Source organism: Artibeus jamaicensis, unplaced genomic scaffold (assembly GCF_021234435.1).
Source record: "Artibeus jamaicensis isolate MK-2021 breed Jamaican fruit bat unplaced genomic scaffold, CSHL_Jam_final scaffold_1019, whole genome shotgun sequence".
Lineage (NCBI taxonomy): Eukaryota > Metazoa > Chordata > Mammalia > Chiroptera > Phyllostomidae > Artibeus > Artibeus jamaicensis.
The window spans coordinates 13,794,829-13,817,205 of NW_026522025.1; the positions used below are offsets into that span (position 1 = coordinate 13,794,829).

A 22,377-nucleotide genomic window follows, 5' to 3' on the forward strand; every position below is an offset into this window, starting at 1 on the left:
TTATACTGTCCTTGTATCCTGCTCAGCTCTGGGTACACAGCAAGTGCTCAATAAATAGTGACTGACAGCAAAGTGTATGCTATTGTATTTCCAAGGAAGTTCAAAATAAAATGACTTCCCAAAAGCCTAGGCTGAAAATTCTACACTGATTTACAAATCTGATGGTTTCCCCATTGTCTTTAGTTTAACTCCTCTTTCCCAAGTCCTGCACCATCTATACCTGGCAAAACATTAACTGGTTACAGGTTTTCCATCTTCAATAGTCTCCGACATACGCAGCCACCACGTGGGATGCCCTCTGCCACTCCAATCTCAGCCTCGCAGCAGGCGCCCCCTGCTGGTCTTTCCTCAGCCTGTCAGTTCCAGCCACTGTTTCCAGATGAACTGTTCCCAACTCAGCCTCTGATCACCTCGCTCCTCACCTAAACCCTTAAATTTACCACATGACACCCCCCAATAAAATTCCTGGAATTTGGGGCTTTTTACAATCTGATTACAGCTCTCTTTCCAACCTAGTCACCTGTCATAACTGTCCTAGGCCAATGGAACTGCTCATCGCATCAATGCCACCTTCCCCCCAGACTTCAGACAACCCCTGCCTGCTGAATTGTCTACTCCTCTATACACAGGCATAGAGAGTGTATAGAGTTCCTACTTGTAACAATACCTGTTACAAGCAGGAACTCAGAATCTGTTAATGTTGTTAATTAACAGGCACTTAACCTCAGATAAATACTACTATAATTATCAACTGAACATATATTGTGTGCTTGGCACTCTACATGCATTATTTAGTTGATCTTCACAACAACCCTACAAAGTGGGTCTTAGATACACCCATTGTACAGATGCTGAAATGGAGGCCCAGGGCAGTTAAGTTACACTTGCTGGGTCACATAACCAGTAAGACTGTGGAGGGAATTCAAACCTGGCTCCATCTCTTCCTGCAGCATGAGGCTTCCCGTTAACTCCTGAGGTGTCCATGAGCCTCCAAGGAGCCTTTACTCAGCTCACACCTTGGGAAGCAAAGGCTCACCTCAATCAGAGTCTTGTCTTTCAGGGGGATCTCGCCATTGTAGCAGATTTCCCAGAGTGTGGTTCCAAAGCTCCATTTGTCAGCAGCCACACTCAGGTTCTTGGAGTCTTCAACACACTCCGGCGCAATCCATGGGATTCGTTCTATGCATTCTGCCAAAAGATAGCAGACGTGTACAGATCAGTTTCTGCAGTCACCTGGGAAGTGAGTCACGATCACTGCAGCAAGAACTGTGCGATGACAGACTATTTTAAATCATGTTTTGCAAACAAATCCAGGCCCCTCACCCCAGGCATTTTGGATGCATGAGTCTGAGTCAGCACCAGCAGATGTGTCTGTGTATCCCAAACTCCCCAGGAGTTTGTGCAGCCAGTGTTCTGAAGCTCTGGCCTCAGCAAAGCACCCAGGGTGCAGGCCCACACTCTGAGAAGGGAGAACAGGTGGAGGTGGAGAAGGAGGAGGAGGTCATGTGGACAAAGGCTTAAGAAAAAAGAGGAGTCAGGGGAGAAGAGGCTAAGTTATGCAGAGCAAGGCATGGGCTAGTCTCACGTACTCTGCAGTTGCCCTGCAGTATTATGTTGGTTTTATGTGGGTTTCGTTTGGAAAAGAAAGAGAAGGGAAGACTGAGGTAAAGAAGTCCCATGTCTCCTATACCCACGGACCTCTGCCATGTGCATGGACCTGCCCCTCAGCTGGCACCGTGGCCTCACAGCATAGCCTCCTGGCTCCTTAGGCAGCAGGACCGCTCCTGCATGGGCAGGCACCGTCAGGCCCACGTGCCCTTCCTCCTCTGCCTTCTCATGCCCTGACACAGGCACATGCAGGTGGTGCTCTAGGGTCATGCATCTGCCATCACCTTCCTGCAGGCCTGCCTCCCGGAATCAGCCCCCATCTTCCCCTGAATGCCCACAACATCTCTTGTGGGGTACACTGGCTTCTCCACTTGTTCTGGAGTCATCTGTGTCCGTGTCTCTGGCCTTTGCTGAGGACAGGTGCCCTGCAGACAGACTACTTACTGGGTGATGGCCGAGTGATAAGCACCCCTTCCCCTTCTAAGGAGTGAATGATTAGGGTCTTATTTTTAAGGCTTGTTTTTTCACCCTGGTTCCCTTCTAGACTTACCCCAGTGTTTGAATTACTGAGCAAAACTCAAGAACCAGGAACTGTGCTCAATGCTGAAGACTACTGGCCATCACCAGCCAATGGCACACTAGTTTTAGTGCCTCGGCTCCCAGGTCACTTTCTCGGACAGAGCCCACATTCCATGACAGCCTTGTTCAGAGAGAAAATGCAAAGCTACAGCAATTGCTCAGGTGCCTCTGCAAACTGCTTTCTGAGTCCAGGGGTTTCAAGAGAAATCGGGGGCCCCAGGAGGCTCAACTCCTCCTGACACCTCTCTGATCACCTCTGGACCCAGCGGCCTCCCTTTGTGCTAACCCTCCACCTTGAACACGGCTTCTTAATTGCAAGGACCAGATGTACCTCCAGTGAGTTGTCTGTTTCTCCTACTGCACACTCAGCTCCTTCAAGGAAACAGGGGCCAACCCTCCTTATACGCCACATCTTCCCAGCCCCCCAGGGCATACCCATTTGCTGAAGTGTACTTTCTAAAAGGAGAGAGACCCCAATCCCCTTCTGCCTGCTGGCCTGACCCCGCCTCAGGGTGGGGGTAGGAGGGGGGGGAGATGGGCGGCGGTGGGGATGAGGTGGCGCACCTTGCCTGGACAGCACAGTGATGGGGATGCCGGGGTCGCTGAGCTTGATGAAGGGCCCGCACTCGCTGTCAATGCCCTCTCGGGCCAGGAGGAGGTTTTTAGTGCACACATTTCCATGGACCAGGTCTTTATCCTCCTGCAGAATATAAAGGGTGAGCTCACAAAGCCGTTCCTGGGGCTGACTTCCATCCTTCCCACACTCCCTCCATTTCCAACCCTGGCCCCTCAGATCAATCTCTGTGTTCTCCAGCCACAGTCAGGCGTGGGCAGCCCGGCTTGCCCATATACTGTGTGACTTGAGCACATTACACATTGTCCCCCATCAGTGAAGCAGGGATAACAGTGCAGCACGCCTCACAGGGCTTTTGTGAGAGTTAAGTGGATTAGAACCTATAAAACCCCTAAACAGCTGAACCACAGTAAGCACTCAATAAATGTGAGCTACTGCTGGTAGTTTTATTCATTCACATTCATCCATCAAGTATTGCACCATTCCTTCTTTTACCATACAGTGCATGGGGAAGTCGGGCCGCTGACATGGTAAGAGTTCCCTCCTCTAAGCAATGATTCATACGTGTGGAGCTCATGGAGCAGTCCTAAATGACCATTTACATTAAACACCAGGCACTCCTGTATTTAATCACAGTCTGGGCCACTCCAGCTTGCTTGGCTATGCTTGGCTAGCACCTCTCACCTCTCACCTGCTGAGGGGACACCCTAGTTCCCGGTGAACCACCATGGACATCACATCAGAACACACTTACCAAGTAACTCAGGGCGCTGGCCAGCTGTTTAGCAACTTTGAATTTCCATGGTGTGGTGAGGACATCACTTTTCCGGTGCATGAAGAGATCCAGGGGCCCTCCCTCCACAAACTCTTCCACCATGATATCTATAAGCAAACGAAAGAGCCACATCTAGAACTTCTGTGTGCCTGAGATCGTACTTTCCCTCATCCCCTTACCAGAACTCCCTTTTTTGGCTAGTATTTGGCTTGGGAGGAGGCAAACATCCTCGGGAGGGGCAGATGGCAGAGAGAATCAGAGCTGGACAGGCCTGGATTCAACACCGGCCCAGAGCTTCTTACACATCGACTCATAGGGGAACAAACTCAGCTCACTCAACTTCCCAGGGCCCAGAGTCCGCACGGAGTGAACATTCAAGATAGCACAAAACAAAAGGGCTTTAGTTCCACGTCCACTCTTAACTTAAACAAGTAACCTGCTCAGTACCTCAAATTCCTCGACTGCAAAAGGCAAGGCAAGGAGCCTGGACAAGAAGAGCTGTTGTCCAGGCCCCCAGTTGTCTGCATAGCCCCCACGATCCCCAGCCAGGGCCAACCACCCCTTCCAGAGAGAACACACTTACTCTCCACGTCCCGGACACAGACGCCATAGAGGTACACGATGTGTTTGTGGGAGACCTGTCTCATCATGCTGGCTGCCTCGAAGAAGGCCTGTGGGAGGACAGCACAAAGGAGTGTCAAGGGTCAACCCCCACTGGTCTGACCCCACAGGGGCCCTGCTAAGAGCAAAAGCCAATGGCTCCCAGGAAAGCTCACGACTATCACCATCCTGGTCCTCCAAACTGCTCCCTGGTCTTGACTGTCCAAAAGCATTGCCACCCTTCACCTTGACACCAACCTGGCTGGGAGGGACAATCCTTTTAAGGTTTTAAAAGGATTTTAAGAGCCAGGCTGGCGGGACAGGCTAGCTGACAATTCCTCCCACTGACTACTCAGGCCCACCCCTTACTTGCTGCTCTTCCTTTAAACCCTGAGAAATAATGTTCAGCACTATGTTAGAATACAAGGGAAACCAGGGCAGCAGGTCTTTGTCAAGACACGGCTTCATCACTCTCTAATAGTCTTTGGGGTTCCGGGAAAGTTTTTACTTTCCAGACTGTGTAGTGACAGCCCTGACTGTACCGGGCACTCTGGACCCACTCAGGCAGAGTGCTGGGGCACAAGGACCTTTAGGAGGGAACTGGGAGGGGTGGGGAAGGGCTGCTCAGCCCTCTTCATCTTCAGTCCTCCCTCACTATTTTACATGCCGGCTTATTTAAGATTACATCTGAAAGAAGGAATTACACAAAACACACGTTTAGAAACCATAAACAAGGTCAAAATAAGGGCAAAAGCTCTTCCCGGCCCATTATGTTCCCTGGTTCCAGAAATGGGGTTGCGAGGAAGACACTTGCCAGAGAAATATCCCTGTGGCTGGGATCTAAGACTTTGAGGATCACTTTTATTTTCTTCTCCTCAGAAGTTCCTTCATCGTCCTTGTAATCCACCAGGGTCCCAGAGTAGATGTGCGTCCGTGTGCCTCTCCCAAGGTGCTCGCCCTGAGGAGGAAGCCGGAGGTCAGGGGCACTGCTCGCCAGGGCTGCTGGGATGCCCGAGTCTGAGACTGAGGCCTCGACGGGAACATAGTGTCAGAAAGGGGTGGGGCAAAGGCTGAGGGGCTCCAACAGCTCTCCACCTCTCCAGTACCTTGTCCTGGTCAGGCCTGCAGAAGAAACTAAAAGCTACTTGGCCAAACAGTTGGTACCCTTCCTGGGGGCCAGGCAACAGTCCACATATTTCCGAACATTCCTTTTTTCCCACTTCTAGGAACAGCCTGTGGCCAAAACATAATCCCGATCTATCACAAGATTTCCAGCAGTGCTGCAGTAGCCACAGACATCGGGGGCACGCACAGCCTCCAGAGCAGACCCAGAGAGGACCCCACTGGAGGCTCTGCTCACAGGCTGCAGCACAAGCACAGGGGATTCTCAGTCCTCGCTCTGCTGGTTGCTGGCCATTTAACTTAGGGACATTCTTCTACCACGCTCAGTGTCTGCCCGCTTTTGGTAAGTGGGGGTAATAATGGTACCTGCCTCATAGGGCTGTAAGAACCAAATGAGCAAACAGGTATAAAGGCTCCTGGTACAGACCCTGGCATGTGGTGGGTTCCAGCCAATCTGCTGGGCCAGTATGTTTTGTTTGCCCCCAGACCTGGGGCCTGTGATTTCTCATGCGCAAACTGTGCATCTTCCACCCATACATCCAGGGCACGTGCGCATGTATGCATGCTTTAAAATTAGTGATAAAATGTGCACACGTGTCTGCCCTAGCCGTCCCACACAGACGGTGCTGTGAAGACACAGGCACACTGGAGGGACACTAATAGTTTCCTCACATACGAGAACAGGTAATACCCCCGCAAATGAGCGGTATAAGGACTAAATGAGGTCATCTGCACAAAGCCCTTAGACATAATAATCTGGGGATTCTCCCAGTTTAAGCTGGAATAATCCTGATCTAAACAGTCTTCATATTTGGAAATCAAGGTGTGATTCATAAAATTCAGGCACTGTTGAGTTACTGTGATTAGCCCTACAAAACTTGAAAACTGAAATTCTGTTATTCTAAGACCCCCTATAAATGCAGAAAATGGATGGTGGCTGACTCCTAGCCTGATGCCTACCCCCCACAGGATGCACACTACCATTAGTCGGGTATATTAATTTGTACAAATGCCACCATTTGTCATCTGTCAGTGCAGAATGGCGATACATCTGCCCTACCTCCCATATCCTGGCAAGGGCCTATGACTATTCATTAAACTGCATCTGTCACGAAGCGATTCATCAACATTATGGGAAGTTGTGTTCCCAGAACATCCCGTAAAAGCCATATGCTCTCAGAATAATTACTCTTCCCCAAAAGGGTCACTTATTCCAGTGGCCAAGTCACAGCACCATGCTGTCAGGCCGCACAGCAACCCATAGAGACCCTGCACGTCCCACGTCAGCCTCCTTCCTTGCGGTCCCCTCTGCTTTTGCCTGGCACTTGCTCATCACCCTCTGGGGCTTTACTTTCTTTTTTTTTTTTTTCCCCAAATATAACTAATTTTTATTGTTCATTTGAAATGCAAACTTAACTTGATTTTTTATTTGCTAAATAAAACCTTCTGGCAACTTTCTTCATGCCAATGGTGAGTTTTTAAGGGAACAAAGTTGTATTCCTTTGTTCCAGATTTTTTTTTTTACTTTATTTTTTTTAAATTAATTTTATTTAGTTATTTTTCAAGTACAGTTTTTTGTCTATTTTTCCCATCCCAGCCTCCCCCGCCCCTTGCTCCCCTGGGGCTCTACTTTCATGCCACCTCCCCCAGGAAGCCATTTCTGTCCTCCTAAGGTTAGATGGGATGATTGAGAGTCCCACATCCTGCTACCCTTCCCTACTCGGGACTGTCTCCTGACGTATCCATCTGCTTAAGACAGACAAGGCCCACCTCCTGCCCAGACTGGGAGCCTGCGGAGGGTGCAGTCACGCCTGGCACACTGCAGTGCTCTATCGCAGCTGGCTAACTGATCGAGGCAAGAGGGATGGCCGTTATCTGCCCAGCAGCTCCAGGGGAAGGGAAGAAAGGAGGCCCCAAGTGTATGTCAAGTTCTAGACAGAAAAGAGGCTGGGCTACTGCTGCTCTGGTGATTTTAACCTCGACACAGCTCTAACACCACCAAGGGACAATAAAGACCGGCCTTCTGTAAAGAACTTACAGCAATGGAAGTGAAGCAGCTGTAGCTATGGACTTCCACCCCCTCAAACCTACTCAACAACTTCAGGAATTTAGTCAATCAACTAACAAACCAACTACACCCCCACCACCCTCCACAGACTCCTTCATGGCAGTGAGCCCATGATGCACCCCCAACACCCCCACGGTGTCAGAGCCTCTCCCAGGCGGTGAAGGGCCCTGCGCATAGTCCTCCTCTGCAAGGCTGCTGGGTGCTGTCCCCAGTGTGTGGGGCTGTGTAAGGCAGCTGGAGAAGGGTGGACAGAAAGTGGGGATCCCCGGGGCCCCAGACCCCTAGCCAAGGCCCCAGGGCAACGAGGAGGAAACCTGAGCCTACCTAAGGCTGTAGACTCTGGGTTTAAGGGCTGCCAAGGATGGGGCACTGCTCCGGGGTCTGTTTCTCCAGTTATTCTCCTTCAGGCCTCAATTGTGTGTTGCCTGTTCCCTGTGTCCTGTGTTCCCCCAGCTTTGCTCCTTCAGAAGCATCATCAGAAAGTCCGCACTAACCTTTACAAGCACTTTGTCACACAGCATGTCATGGGACAGTAAGAGCCTTGAACCCCACCCAGACCCCCGACGAAGCCCGCCTAATCCACTTCCTTCAAGGAGAAAGCCTCACTGGACAGCATCAGCAAGGCAGGGTTCTGGTTAAACAGCTTTAGCTCCAAAAGGAAAGTCTCCGTGTTCTTTTTCCACCATTCCACCAGCATTTGCCCAACCTCTGACTTTACTCCTCCCAAGTCCCCAGGCTGCTCTGCTGAAGGGAGGCAGGACTGAAGCTGGAACCAGGAACCGCAGCAGTGACTCACTTGCATAATGTCTTTCTTGAGGATCCGATCGAAACTCAGCTGACTCATGGTGTAGACTGGCTGGCATTCCTGGGCTTTCTTGGTAGCCACCAGCAGATTGGAGATTTCTGTGAAAGAGAATGGATAAGTCTCACTGGAGTAGTAAAGGCTCAAGAATCCAGTCAGCCAATGTCTGCTGAGCCAGGGGCCTTGCTGAACACTCATTTGTGCACTGTTGGTTCAATCATCCAGTAAATATTGAGTACTTTATTCCTGCCTCCAGGAGCTCACAGCTAATAACACAGTCAAACCCCAGGTAAAGAACCATCAAAGGAAAGCTACAACTTGTGCAGCTACTTGAGGGTAGGCACGGGTGCTGCGGGCTGACACTGCAGGACCTGCCCCAGGATGAGGTTGGGAAGGTTTCTCCACAGATTTTCGGCTCTACCTCCACAGTCTGGTGCATGGGCACTCAGTAAGTACATCTGTTCAATGAGTGAATGAATAATTGGGGTGTGAGCTGAAGGATGTGAGCTGAGAAGGGAGAAAGAGGTGGCAAGTTGGGCCTAAGGAGCAATGGGGACAAGGAAGGTGAGAAACACTGGCTTTGCGCAGAAGAACAGGACAGGTGATCCAGAGGGTTGTGCCTGAACCTCTCTGAGCTCCCCCACTGCCTGAGACCAAGGGGCACTTACCAAATACTTGCTGCCTATATGGATTATGAGCAGACCACCCTCCAAATTCTACTGACTCGAACAACAAACTGAACACATTACGGAATCTGCTGGGCCAGGGTCAGCACAGGTGACTAACTGGGAATCTATAGCCCACAAAGCCACCTTCCCACCATAGAGTCGCTGTAAGCTCCAGCGTGGAGTAAGAGGGCACCTTCCAGACTCAGACGAGCAGTGAGTGTTCTGGGAACCTCTCAGGATTTTTGCATTTTCATCAATGAGCTGATAAGAACCAGCCAAGTGACCCAAATGTGGCCTCTCAAACCCTCACTACCCTGCAGGGCACGGGATGCTTTCCTTCCTATGTTTTTTTCTTATGCTAACACCTTCTGACTGCTTTCTCTGTACCAGTTTTCTTTGTACCAGCCACGTTCCTAAGTTTTACATTAACTCCTTGGACTTCGTAACAATCCTATGAGGTATACAGTTTTCTTACCCACCCCTTTCAGAGGGCAGAAAACAGAGATTCTAAACAATGAAGCCGTTTGCCCAAGGTCAGGCAGCGGGTAAGCCCTAGACCTGGGATTCATACTGAAGTCAGGGACAGCTCCCGTCTCTTACCTTATTCCCACAGCACACCAGGCCCTAGTGGGGGTACAAATCTGCAGGCTAAAAACTGGGCTCACGTACAGGTCCCCTGTTATCATTCCTGAGTCTACTCTCCTCTGTTCTGTTACCTGATTCCACCCTGTTACCTGGCTAAAATCTGTTTCAAACAGGCAACTCAGGACAGCCACGATGGAGAAAAGACATCGGGTAAGGACCATGTGAATGTTGGCCCCAGGAAAGGGTGTGGAAGAGCTGTCTAGGAAATTAAAGAGGGATGAGAGCAGGGGCCACTAACAAGCTGGTGATTGGTACGGCTGCTTCAAGGAACATGGCACTTGTGTCAACATGAGCAGAGGAAGCTGCCCATGTTGACCCCCATGAGGCCGTTTTCTCACTCAGTCGTGGCCCCTGCTGTGAGTGATAAATGAGACGCGGCACGTGCAGGGCTTACTTCAGCACCTGATGTGTGGTGAATGATCCGTAACTGGCAGCCACTGTGATCATGGCCAGCTTCACCTGTAAGCGGCATCATCCTGGTTGTACCAGTGGTTCCTCAGGTCCTGGCAACAGTCACTGAAGCCCTCAGTGTCAGCCCTGAAGGGCGTGGAAATCAAGCACGGAGCCCGACTCCACAGGTGAGACGGGAGAGGATCGGCAGTGCCAGCGCTGCTGAGTCCTGCGGGCCTGGATCCTCCTCTGCACGGTCACCCTCAGACTTGGAGGGGGCAGTGGGGCTGGACAACACACAAGAACTGGTGGACTTAACTGTCACACCCAGTCTGTGTGGCTGCCTGCTTTTTATTTATTCCATGAGGAGTTTCTCAGTTTTCAAGTGAGAAACCCAGGTTGGGATCCAGCCATCAGACCCTTGTGATTAGAAGGGCAGAAACGCTGGGAACTCAAAATGACATTCTCTTTAATTTTCATGGTTTCACCACTCCTGTAATTTGCAGGTGGCAGAGGAAGGTAAGAGGGCTTCTAATGACCTGCGTGAGGAAGCTTCCCATGTAGGGCATTTTTTTTCTCCCCAACCCTAGTCCTTCCTTTCTCTCCCCAGTCCCCTCTGCCCGGAGTCAGGAGAACTGGCCCTTGCCCCAGCATCTTGGGCTGATGGCTGTACCTGCGCTTTTGCAAAGACTGTGACAAAGGGGACAGATCCCTAGAGTTGGAGTTGGAAGCGTGACTTCAAACCCCTACTCTTCCTCTAAAAACCTAAGTGATCTTGGACAAGTATAATCGGGATAACAACATACTCTGAGTTACTCTGAGGATTAAATGACTTAAAACATGAAAAACCCTCAAACACGGGCACATTGCAAGCATTACTCACATGATGGTAGCCATTACCACCACCACCACCACCACCATCATTATCTATTGCTACTATAACTACTGATACTACTAAATGTGTGGCCTTCAGTGAGTCACTGAACAACTCTGAGCCTCAATTTCCTCATCTTTATAATAGCTACAAAGAACTGATGTAGACGAAAGAAATGCAAATATGCATTTATACTGCTTGGGACTAGCAGGCATCCACCAGTATGGTAGCTACTGCTATAACTATTCATGTGACAGATGGTGAATGACGAATCTATGCTGGGTGCTGTGCTTCTCCTGAGTCACAGAGTGGTGAGTGGGGCACACATCCTGTCTTACGAATTCAAAGTCAAGTGGAAAAGACAAGCACTAAACATATTCAATGCAGGATGCCCAGAGCCTCAACAGAAAGCCATGACAGAGGGGTCCAAGCAGTCCTGTGCTACTCCCCCACAGCTACTGGCTCCCAGGTCTGGGTCAGTAGGGGTGGTGTCCACACCAAAGACCTCCCCCACAGATGCCCACAAAGAATCATGTCCCAGACTCCCACCTGCTACCTCCTCTCTCTTCCCATGGCTGCTGTTCTCCACGTCCTCAATCTCACCCAGGCACCACTAATTCCTCGGAAAATAAACACCACTTCTTGTATCTAGAAGGTGAGATCATGCAAGGAAATAGGGTCGTTGGGCTTTAAGGTTTTAACTCATTGTGAGGTCTCACACCCAAATGACAGATAAGTTTTTACCTTCACCAAACGTCTTCAAACACAAAAACAAAGGCTGCAGTTATTCAGTGAGGCTGGCAGGAAACGCTGCTATCTGATCAACAAGAATACAAGTCCTTCCTCTTTCATCAAATTCAGTGACGGTCCCTGAGAGACTAAAAGGTGATTTAAACATCAAGAAGCCAGGCCCTCTGTGTTGCTTCCTCTGCCCAACCCTGATGTAAAGACTCACAGAGACGTTTACTTAAAAGAACATGGTATGTCTCAGACAGACTCTTCAGCGTTCCTTTGACCACTCTTACTGGAGCCTTCGGAACAATTGTGCTGCCCTTTCTCTGAGGCCAGGCCCCTATTAAGGGAATGATGGGAGAACATTGAAAACCCAATATTCTACAGACTTCCAGCCAAGATGGAGACGTAGACAGGCCTCACCTCCTTGCACAACCGTAAGGAGGATCACAATTAACCTCAAAACAAAAAACCACAAGTGCCAGAAAATCAAACTGTGTGGAAGTCTGACAACTAAAGATTTAAAAAAACACATTCATCCAGACAGGTAGGAGGGGTGGAGCCAGGGAGCCCGGGTCGAGAGGACGTGGTGTGGTGGGGGCAAGGCGGTGGGGGCAAGGCAGCAGCAGACAGCGCAACAGGCAGTCCCACATTCATGTGTGGTGGATAAAAGCCAGGAGCACCTGGGGAGTGTGCGATCCCAGCCCCAGGCCAGACTGTGCAGCCCAGGGTTCCAGCACTGGGAAAATAAAGCCTCGTAACTGCTGGCTATAAAAATCAGTGGGAGTTGGAACAGTGGAAGAAACTGCCAGTTTCTCAGGAGAGTCTGTTTGAAGGGTCCGCACAGTCCTAGAACATACGCAAACCCATCTACTCTGGGAGCCACTGCCAGGGCAACAGCTGGAAGGATGCCAGTTGCACACAAAAAGTGGGTGAAGTGACCAGAAATACCAAGTGCCGAGCAAATGGTGTTGTTCTCTCCAACCCCCTCACACACACACTTACACAGCACCACAAAGCAGTGAAGTGTTGCCCTGCCCGGCCATTTACAACAAAACAGGTGTGCCAAGACTGGGAATCAAAGCAGTTCTATCTAATACACAGAACCAACACAGAGAGGCTGCCATAAGGAGACAAAGAAATATGATCCAAATTAAAGAACAGACTAAAACTCCAGAAAAAGAACTGAGTGAAATGGAGATAGCCAATCTGTCAGATGCAGAGTTCAAAACACTGGTGATCAGGATGCTCAGAGAACTCACTATGGCAAACACATGACAGAAGAAATGAAGGCTACACTAAGTGAAACAAAGAAAAATCCACAGAGAACCAACAGCGAAGAGAAGAAAGCCGGGCCCTGGCTTGTGTAGCTCAGTGGATTGAGCTCGGGCCTGTGAACCAAGGGATCGCGGTTCAATTCCCAGTTGGGGCACATGCCTGGGTTGCAGGCCAGTTCCAAGCAGGGGACGCACGAGAGGCAGCCACACACTGATGTTTCCCTCTCTCCTTCCCTTCCCCTCTAAATTTAGATAAATAAAATTTTTTTTAAAAAAAAAAGAGAGAGAAGGAAGCCGGGGTTCAAATCAATGATTTAGAACAGAAGGAAGAAATAAAGTCAACCAGAATGAAGAAACAAGAATTTACAAAAACAAGGAGACAATAAGATGACTCTGGGACATCTCCCAAAGTGCCAACCTCCGAATCATAGGGATTCCAGAAAGAGAAGAGGAAGAGCAAGAAACTGAAGACTTATTTGAAAAAATAATGAAAGAAAACTCCCCTTTCTTGGGAGTTTGGTGAAGGGAACAGACATACAAATTTGGTAGCAGAGAGTCCCAAAGAAGCTGGACCCAACAAGGACCACACTAAGACACATCATAATTAAAATGCCAAAGATTAAAGAAAGAATCTTAAAAGCAGCAAAGAGATAGACAGTTACCAACAAAGATGTTCCCATAGGATTATCAGCTGATTTCTCAAAAGAAACCTTGGAGGCAAGAAGGGACTGGTAAGAAGTATTCAAAGTCATAAAAGGCAAGGACCTACACCCAAGATTGCTCTAGCCAGCAAAGCTGTCAATTAGAATGGAAGGGCAGATAAAGTGCTTCCCAGACAAGGTAAATCTAAAGGAGTCCATCATCACCAAGCCATTATTATATGAAATAATAAAGGGACTTACTTAAGAAAAAGAAAATAAAAAATGTGAACATTAAAATGTAAATAAACTCACAACTATCAACAACTGAATCTAAAAAACAAAAACAAACTAAGCAAACGACTAGAACAGGAACAGAATCATAAATATGGAGGGTTATCAGCAGGGAGAAGGAAGGGGGAGAATGGAGGAAAAGGCACCGGGAGTAAGAAGCATAATTGGTAAGTACAAATAGAGAGAGGGATGTTAAGAATAGTATAGGAAATGGAGAAGCCAAGGAATTCACATGTACAACCCATGGACATGACCTAAGGAGGGGATTGTTGGAGAGAAGTGGGGATACTGGGTGCAGAGGGGCGAAGAGGAAAAAATGGGACAATCATAATAGAATAATAAAATATACTTAAAAAAACTAGATCACATCTGGGGAGAATGGTTATTATATCTTATATTGTTTTATACACTAAAAAAAAAACTTTTGGAAAGGTAGTATTTATGTAATAAAAATGATGAAATTAAAAAAAAAAAAACAATACTTGAGGGATCCGATATTTAGGGTGGACCTGGCATTCAAACCCCTCTTTGACCTCGACCTTCAGTACTTCCCCAGGTCTCAGTTTTCTCATATATAAAATGTAGCACTAACTGGGTGACTTCTGAGTGCCCTTCCATTGCTCACTTCTAAGAGGGTGGTGAATCCACCTGCAGTGCATTGGTGACAGATCTACAGGGCTTAATAAAGAAGAGCTGAGTTCCTCACCCCTCCTATGCACCTCACTCCCTGATTCTCCAGGGTTCCCCACTCCTTACAGGGTAAATTCTCAGCTCCTTGGTGTGGCATTCAAGGCCGCCCACAATCCTACGTCTCCCCTCTCGTGCCCCCTCCTTTCTAATTTCACCACACACATCAACACTCCAGAACCTTCTCGCAAGCCCTGCTCTTGACTGCGCTTTGCCCCTGCACATGCTCTGCTGGAATGCCCTTCTCTACATGGCAAGCCCCTGCTCACTGTCCAATACTTGGCCCAAGATCCGCTTCCTCCATGCAGCCTTCCATTGCCTGGGGGTTAGGATTTTGATCTTCCATCTCTGTAAGCCCAAAGTCTGATACATACATGTGTTCATTAAAACACCTATTACCTCCGCAGTGGCCTCATTTCCCTGCAACCTTTGCTGCATTAGACAGGAAACTCTTGTAGAGCAGGGAATAGGTATTGGGCTTTTCTGAGTCTGTGCATCTAACATAGTTCTTGGCCCAAGAAGATGTGGCAGGAACATTTCTCAGACAAGTAAACCACTGACGGGGACCTCGACATTTTATTTTAATAAAGAACAAAGTTTCTGCTTACAAATTCTAAATATGCCTCTTTCTACAGCCTAATAGGAATGCTAAGGAAAAGTGTATGCTTTTTTCTATAGAAAATGCTAACAGTTGAGGAACAGGATTGGAGTTGGGGGCAGAGGTATAACAGAACTAAATGAGAACCATTTCGACACTGTGGGAGGGGCCAGTCTCTTCAAAGCAGCAAGCCTGTTTTGGTGGGTCTAGGTCTTGGAGCAACTGAAGGGCAAGGGCAGCACTGAGGGGCAGGGCACCAACCTCGGGGCTTGGGCTGGCAGCAGCGCTTCAGCACGAAGCTGATGTTGTCCGTGCGCAGGATCTGCTTCTTGAGGTGGCTCATGAGTTCCCCCAGGCTGGGGAAACTGCGGTCTGAGCCGTGCAGGCTGTAGCGACCCTTCTGCACCTCAATCTGAAAATTCTTGAACTGCTTCTGGCCACCCAGCACCTGCCATTCAGGAAAATGAGCAGAAGTGATGTTTTAAAAAGGGTCAGGCAAATGTACCATGGGGAAGAAGAGAGGAAGCTGGGTGAAAGGTATACAGAAGCTCAGTGCCATCTCTAACATTTCTGTAGATCGAAAATTATTTCAATATAAAAGATTATCATAAACAGCCCTGGCTGGTGTGGCTCAGTGGATTGAGCACTGGACTGTGAACCAAATGGTCACGGTTCAATTCCCAGTCAGGACACATGCCTGGACTGCAGGCCAGGTCCCCAGTAGGGAATACGCAAGAGGAAACTGCACCTTGATGTTTCTCTCCCTCTTTCTTCTTCCCTTCCCCGCTCTAAAACTAAATAAAATCTTTCAAAAAATTACTATAAACAAGTATGCAAAACAACAAATATATAATTAATAAAAGGGGGTTCAGGAGAGGGCACTGGTAAGACAGAGCTGACGCCAGGGAGATGGCGTAACAGCAGCGATTTCCGTGACAGCAGCCCTCTGTTTTGAACCTGCGGAATGAAATTCACAAAAATGCCAGCCCCTCAGAGCTGAGATCATACAACATGGTGCATGCAAAAAATGCAGTGAGCACTGTATAAAGGTGAACAAATACAATGCATGAAATAATAACTACTACATCAAAATGTATTCAGAAACTGAGTCTTTCGAGACTACATGCCTATCTGAAGAGAACCCCCCCGGGAGGTGGCAGCCAGCTGGCTGGTCCAGTTTCAGGGTTCCACGGTCCACGGAGAGGAAGCATAAGCAAAGACTTCCCTCATGGGCACTTTGGGTACAAAGGAAACTATTTTAGTGGTTAAGAATAAAGCCTGAATATTCTACATATGGTGTAAACTAGGAAAAGATATATGAAAACTCAATGCCTCGGCCTCTACGAGGGGGATAATATCACATACCTCACAGGGCTAGTGTGAGGCTTAAATGAGAACACCTCGGTCAAGTGCTTAGTACAGTGTCTGCTGAGCTAAAACAAGTGGTAGGAATGATCCTAACTGTGACCCCTGTTTTTCCCAGATAAGGTGATACCGGGTACACCGTGTCACTGAGTCACTGACGTTCTTGGTACAGGTCAATACTGCCTCAGAAGGTGGCTGGGCTGTCTCATGCACCCACTGGTTAGCCACACCAAACTGCCTCAGAGACTGATGACTATGGAAGACAGGCTGCAAGACGGGCCAGACGAGCTGTGCGCCACCGTGATGTCCGAGGCTACCATCTGTGTTGGGCCTACTGCCGAGGTGGCCTTCTTGGCACCGACTGGTACCCGTGAACCCCACGAACGCACACAACTCTGGGTCTGTGCTCATCCCGACACTGAGTATAAAATAAACCACTCTAAATAATCACACTAAACTTTGTAAGTGTTGGTGTTAACTGGCTTTCTGGTCATGTTCCACCTTCCAGAGCCACAGTGGGCTGCAGCCCTTGGGTCCCTTGAAGAGGAAAGGTTATGGGGTCTGGCTGCTCAGGAGTAGTCTCCTTCTGGAGAGCAGGGTGCCCCTGTCAGAACTGCCAGAGGTTTTCTCAGAGACCCAGACTTTTCTACCCCCCAACGGCCATGAGTGGTCCCTCTCCACAGCAGCTCCTGGACCAGGAAGCACTGCACACCCTGTGGCCACAGGGCCTGACTCAAGCCAGTGTCGTGACTGACCTCAGGCTTTTCAAAGCAGGTGACCGTCATGAGGATGTTGTCGAAGTCGGTGCAGCTCCACCGCAGCACATACATTCCCTCCTCGCTTCCTTCTTGCCGTAATTTATTGATGGCATATTCTGTGCTACAGGGAGAGAGAGGCAAAGAGAGAAAGCTCACCAAACAGGAGCACTCTGAACCCAGGGACAACCACTTCCCCGAGCTGCCTCAAATCTTACGGCCCTACCGCCTTACCTATCCTGGGTTCTAAAGTCCTCTCAGATATGATACATGAGGTAAGCAGAGATGCCGAGGAGCCTTGAAACAGACCAGATCTCCAAGGTCTAGAAGAGGACTCTGCCTGCTGCCCAAGGTCCTGAGCTCTGTTCATCCCCATACATGCTGTCTCCAGCACTAACCCGAAGAGTGCCTCCAAGGCTGGTGATGCAGAGTTGCCCGTGATGCAGAGGCGGGGGTCCCTCCCCACTATTCCCAGGCAGCACAACTAGAACACGAGCCTCGGGAAGGTACAACTTTGGGATTATTTTGTTCACTGCTGTATCCCTAGTAACCAGAGCACCACTGGGCTCACGCCAGCTGCTCAGTAAATGAATGAATAATTGAATAAAGAAATCAGTGAAGATTAGGAAGATGTTAAAGGGAACATGCCTGTCTTGCACATCTTTGTATGCCCAGGACTGGGCAAACCTGGTGCCCAGAGGGCAATGAACAATGGCCAAATAAATACGCATACAAGGTTACCACACTTAGTGAATGGTGCCCACCAAGTATTAATGAAAGAAGGCTGACGTGCTCAACATGTGTCAGAAAGGTGAAGGCGCCCTGCTCCACGGTCTGTGATACCTTCACACCTTTCTACATGTTGATCCCTCATATGAGAGGCCCTTTCTCCTCACTAAGACCTGGCGAACCACTGTTAATTTTTCTAAGTTTAATCTGATTTGAATATTGTCTGGTCTGAGAAGACTTTTTAGGCAATGAGGTTCAATCCCTCCACAGAACAGGGAACATTCACTCAGTCAATAATGCTTACGAAAGGCCTACAATATGCCAGGCCCTGCTCTGGACACTGAGGAAAAGCAGAGAACAAAGGAGGCAATGCCCCTGCCTGTAAGGAGCTCATATTCTAGATGGTAAAAGTAGGCAAACAAGAAACAAACTGACAGGGAAATGAACATGTTATGTCAAAAGGTAATAAACGCCACTGAGGAAAAACAAAAGCAGAGTAAAGGAGCCAGGAGGTGCAGGGTGCAGAGGGGGAAGAGGTATTGTTATTTAATACATGGTGATCAGGGAAGACTTCCGGGATAAGGTGATTTGAGTAACACCTGAAGGAAGTGGTGGCTGTGTACATTCTGGAGGAAGGACATTCCAGGCCCAGGGAAAAGCAAGTGCCAGGCCCTGCAGGCCTAACTGTGGTTGGGGTATTTGAAGAACATGCTTCTCCGCACTGCTCAGCCCCTTGCTGCTCTGTACTTCTCCGTGTGTCTATCTCCCTGTAGGTCTGTGAGACTCTCTGGGCCATGGTTCACCCCACTAGCAAACTGCCTGTCCACAGGGTAACTAGGATAGGAAAGAAGACAGCAACCGTGTCACTTGGAAAGCAGCTGAAGAGATGCTTCCCCAGATACCCTGTGGCCTGGAAAGAGAAACTGAGGAAAAACACAGCAGCTGTTTTCTTTGCCTGAAGGGCAAGTCATATATCAGGGCAAATAAACTGAGTCCCTGTTCCTTCGAAGAACAGAACTCAAATGGGCAGGCAGAAGTTACAGAAGCAACCAATTCCGGATCAGAAAGGTGAGTACGTCTACACTTGTTAGGGCTGGGATCTGTTGGCTGCCCCGTGTGGTACTGAGAACCCCATCACAAGAGCTATCTGAGCATATGCTACCAGTTCCGAGGCAAAGGAGGGACAAAATATCCAGCAAGGCCCCTTCCAGCTCTAAGAGTTGGCCACCCTAACTGTCCCCACGATTTATCGGACACTCAGGATTCCATTATTTACGACTATGTCTGATTTGAGACCTGTTCCTATCTTTCTTGAATCACCCACATTTGTCACTGCAAGGAATTAGGAGGTGTAGCACCTCCCAGTCAGCTGTGAAGAGCAAGGGGCTGTTAAACTACGAGGAGACCCACATAAATGAGAAGAGGTGAGGGGCTTCTGTGAGAATCAAGGTAAGAGAGGACAGAAGGCCTCACCAACAAACTGTGAGGACGGAAAAGGGCACCAAGTCAGCACTAAACATTCTCAGTGGGCCCCTGCCCAAACAACTGATGGTGCCTGTGTCTGAGGAGCCACACTCCCCATCACTAAAACACGAGTTCTTTTCACAAGGGCATCTGAAAAGGTGACAGAACCAACCAGATCGGACCGTGACAGCCATTCTGTATGTTGTGGACGATCAGTGGGGGAGCCACGTCGGTGCAGAGGTAATGATGGGCGTCTGCTGTGAGTCGAAAGTAGCCATCTACCAGGGACACGAAGGACAAGGCTTCCTCGTGGGAAGAGAGCTTCAGCTCCTGGCGAGAGAGAAGAGATGCCGGTGGTTACATCATCTGACCACACGGGAGGCGCGCAGGGAGCGGGGATGTAAAACACAGTGGGGAAGGCATGATCCCAAAGGGAAACCGCTTTTGTGAACAGTCCCTGCACCCCTTGCATTTCTACAGGATTTGGACGGTTTGTCACTTTCTCACTATTATCTAAAAACTACTGGAAGAGGTGCAGTATGTCTGTGTGTGATGAAGGAGAAAGGGGGCTGTGTAGGCAGGAGCCCTGTGAGGAAGCTGCCACCCACCAGATGGAAAAGCAAGCAGAATGACAGTGGCAGAGGTATAAAAGTGGGGATGGGCGGAGCAGGGTGTGTGTGAGTGGTTCGCTGGGCTTGGCACTAAGCAGTGACCAACTCAGTAGGCATTATGCCTGTTTTATACAAAAGGCAGCAGAGCACAGATGCTTCCTCTCATGCACAGCTGGTCCAGGTGAAACTTTTGGTTTTAATTCAGAAATGGCCAAACACAGGATGAGAATGCTAGACTAAGTCCAGAGACCTCTGAGGGTTTAGAGGAGGCAAGAAATCCTACTCAATGTGGGAAAGGCAAAAGCAAAAGAGGAGAAGATGGAGGGAATTTCCATGGAAGGAAGGTTCTCAGAAAAACACTTGGAGGTGAAGACAGGTTTTATTGTTTGTTTTCTCTTGATCATTCAGCCCCGAGCAGAGGCGCCCATTTGGGAGGAGTCATGGAGTCAACAGGGAAAATCTTCTGGGGAAGGAAGGTGTGGAAAGCTCAGGGCACTGGCTCACAAAAATATTGAAAAGCACCTCAGTCTCCAGAGAAGAACAAACACCCCTTGAGTGTAAGACTCTTTCCATAGAACTGAAAAAAGGGAGGCTGGTGACAGAGAAAACCAGACCAGTGAAGGGGAAGGGAGCAGAAATAAGCAACAAGAAAGGACAGAGGTCAGGGGGTCTAGGTCCAGGGAGCTCTGATGCCAAGGGAAGCGTGCTATGGGACTGTGAGCCAGCGAGGTCAAGAGAGGGCAGGGCCACCACAGGGATGGCAACTCAGGAAGGAGCCCCTGTGCTAAATGTGCTTCTTTTCAGGTGTAACCTGGCACCCACTTGCAGATGCCTGAGAAGCAAATGGTCTGGTTTGGGTCTCCCCTCATCCAGCCATGTGAGAGACCACATAAGCACTCCAGCTCCCTGAGAGAGAAGTGTGAATGGAAATGGGAGACATCAAGGAGATGCAGAGAGGAGATAAATCAAGACATAATTTTATAACATGCTAGTATCTTGCTTTCCTGAAAGACCAGGCTGGAAAGCCCTTGGCTGTGAAGGGACAGGTGAGTGAGAGAAAAAAGAGAAAGCACTGCAGACTCACGGGTCCTGGAGCAAGCTCATCTGGGTTCAAGTCTCAGTATCTCCATCCCCTTGCTTTTATGTTTAAGCATATGTAATTATCGTTTTTATAGGTCAAAATTTGTCAAATACTGGTAATATCAAATGGTTTAGCTATGTGACCTGTGTAAGCTACTTGACCTTTTGTGCCTCAGTTTCCTCCTCTGTATAATGGGGATAATCATATATCCATCTCATAGGGTCAATATGAAAATAAAAAGAGCCAACATTTGTAAAGTGTTTAAAATGGGAAGTGCCTGGCATGTTGTAAGAGCAAATGTTTGTGTACGGAAATAAAGTAATGGGGGGATCAAGTATTTTTGTTTTCCCCAACTTCCTCCTGCTCCCCACACAGCACTATAGCTTGGCACAGAGCCACTGGCCCATGTGGGCCAAGAGAGCTCTGACTAAAATGACAGATGTACCAGCTGGGTGCCAGACTTGACTTTGTCAGCCAGGACAGGACAAGGGCAGGCTCACAAAAACCGTACCAGCTGGCCGCTTCTCCTCTGCCACACGCCTGCAGGGTCTGGCCCTGTCAAAGAGCCAGGTCACAGATGTGCCAACCTGCCCCTCACGGCACAGTCTCTGGGAAGGAGAGCGTCCTGGAGACCCACGCAGCACAGGCAGAGCTGCCACTCACTCCCTCCGTGACCCTGTGCGGGTCTCCGCTCCTCTCCATGGTCGCATCCCCCACAAGACATGGAACCGCAAGTCCTACGTCTAAGAGGCTGGTACGGACTAAGTGAGATCATGGGGACACAGCACTGCAGCACAGACTGAAGTCTGCAATGTGCTGAATTAGTAACATTCATTTTTATTTTCTCCTTTCATTTTTCTATCTTCCCACTAACATCTGTCTGCACTTATATGTCTCCCTTCACTTTATTTTTCAACACAGTTTTCTGATGAAATTAATGTATGTTTATTGTTTTGAAAATGAAAATCACTCATAATCCTGCTCTAAATAATAACTGATAATATTTTATTATTTTTCTGAGATCATGTGTAGGTATATACATACATTTTCAAAGTTTTTTTGAACAAAATTGGTATCACTCTATAGGTAGTTTTTTATAATCTGCACTCTTCCACTTATATAGCATTTTTTCAGATTATTAAAAAAATTCATCAATGTATTATATAACATTCTACTACTTAGGTGATTTATTTTCCCACTCTTCTATTTTTGTATATTTAGGCTATATTCAGTATTTTGATACTGTAAATGCTACTGGGATAAGTATCCGTGTTTGCAGATCCCTGCCTGATCTCACCGTTTCTGGGGACGAGATCCCCAGGCACCTGAACAGAGGAATACATCAATATTTCAAGAGTTTCAGTACATGTAGCCAAACTGCTTTCCGAAAGAAACACCAAAAGGACAAGTTACTCTACATGTAAAAGGGTGACTGTCTGTC

General features: G+C 48.6%; 1 protein-coding gene across 1 annotated transcript in view; it reads right to left on the reverse strand.

Annotated features, from left to right (window-relative positions):
* The window catches only part of JAK1 (Janus kinase 1), a 121,777-nt gene that overhangs the window by 9,557 nt on the left and 89,843 nt on the right, over window positions 1-22,377 (reverse strand). The window contains exons 9-17 of the mRNA XM_037136240.2: window positions 19,417-19,574; window positions 17,052-17,175; window positions 15,193-15,379; window positions 8,123-8,229; window positions 4,951-5,094; window positions 4,120-4,207; window positions 3,516-3,643; window positions 2,752-2,887; window positions 1,037-1,188 (exon numbers count right to left, since the gene is read on the reverse strand). Of these exons, the coding sequence (XP_036992135.2) occupies window positions 1,037-1,188; window positions 2,752-2,887; window positions 3,516-3,643; window positions 4,120-4,207; window positions 4,951-5,094; window positions 8,123-8,229; window positions 15,193-15,379; window positions 17,052-17,175; window positions 19,417-19,574 (1,224 nt within the window). The remainder of the gene's footprint in view (window positions 1-1,036; window positions 1,189-2,751; window positions 2,888-3,515; window positions 3,644-4,119; window positions 4,208-4,950; window positions 5,095-8,122; window positions 8,230-15,192; window positions 15,380-17,051; window positions 17,176-19,416; window positions 19,575-22,377) is intronic.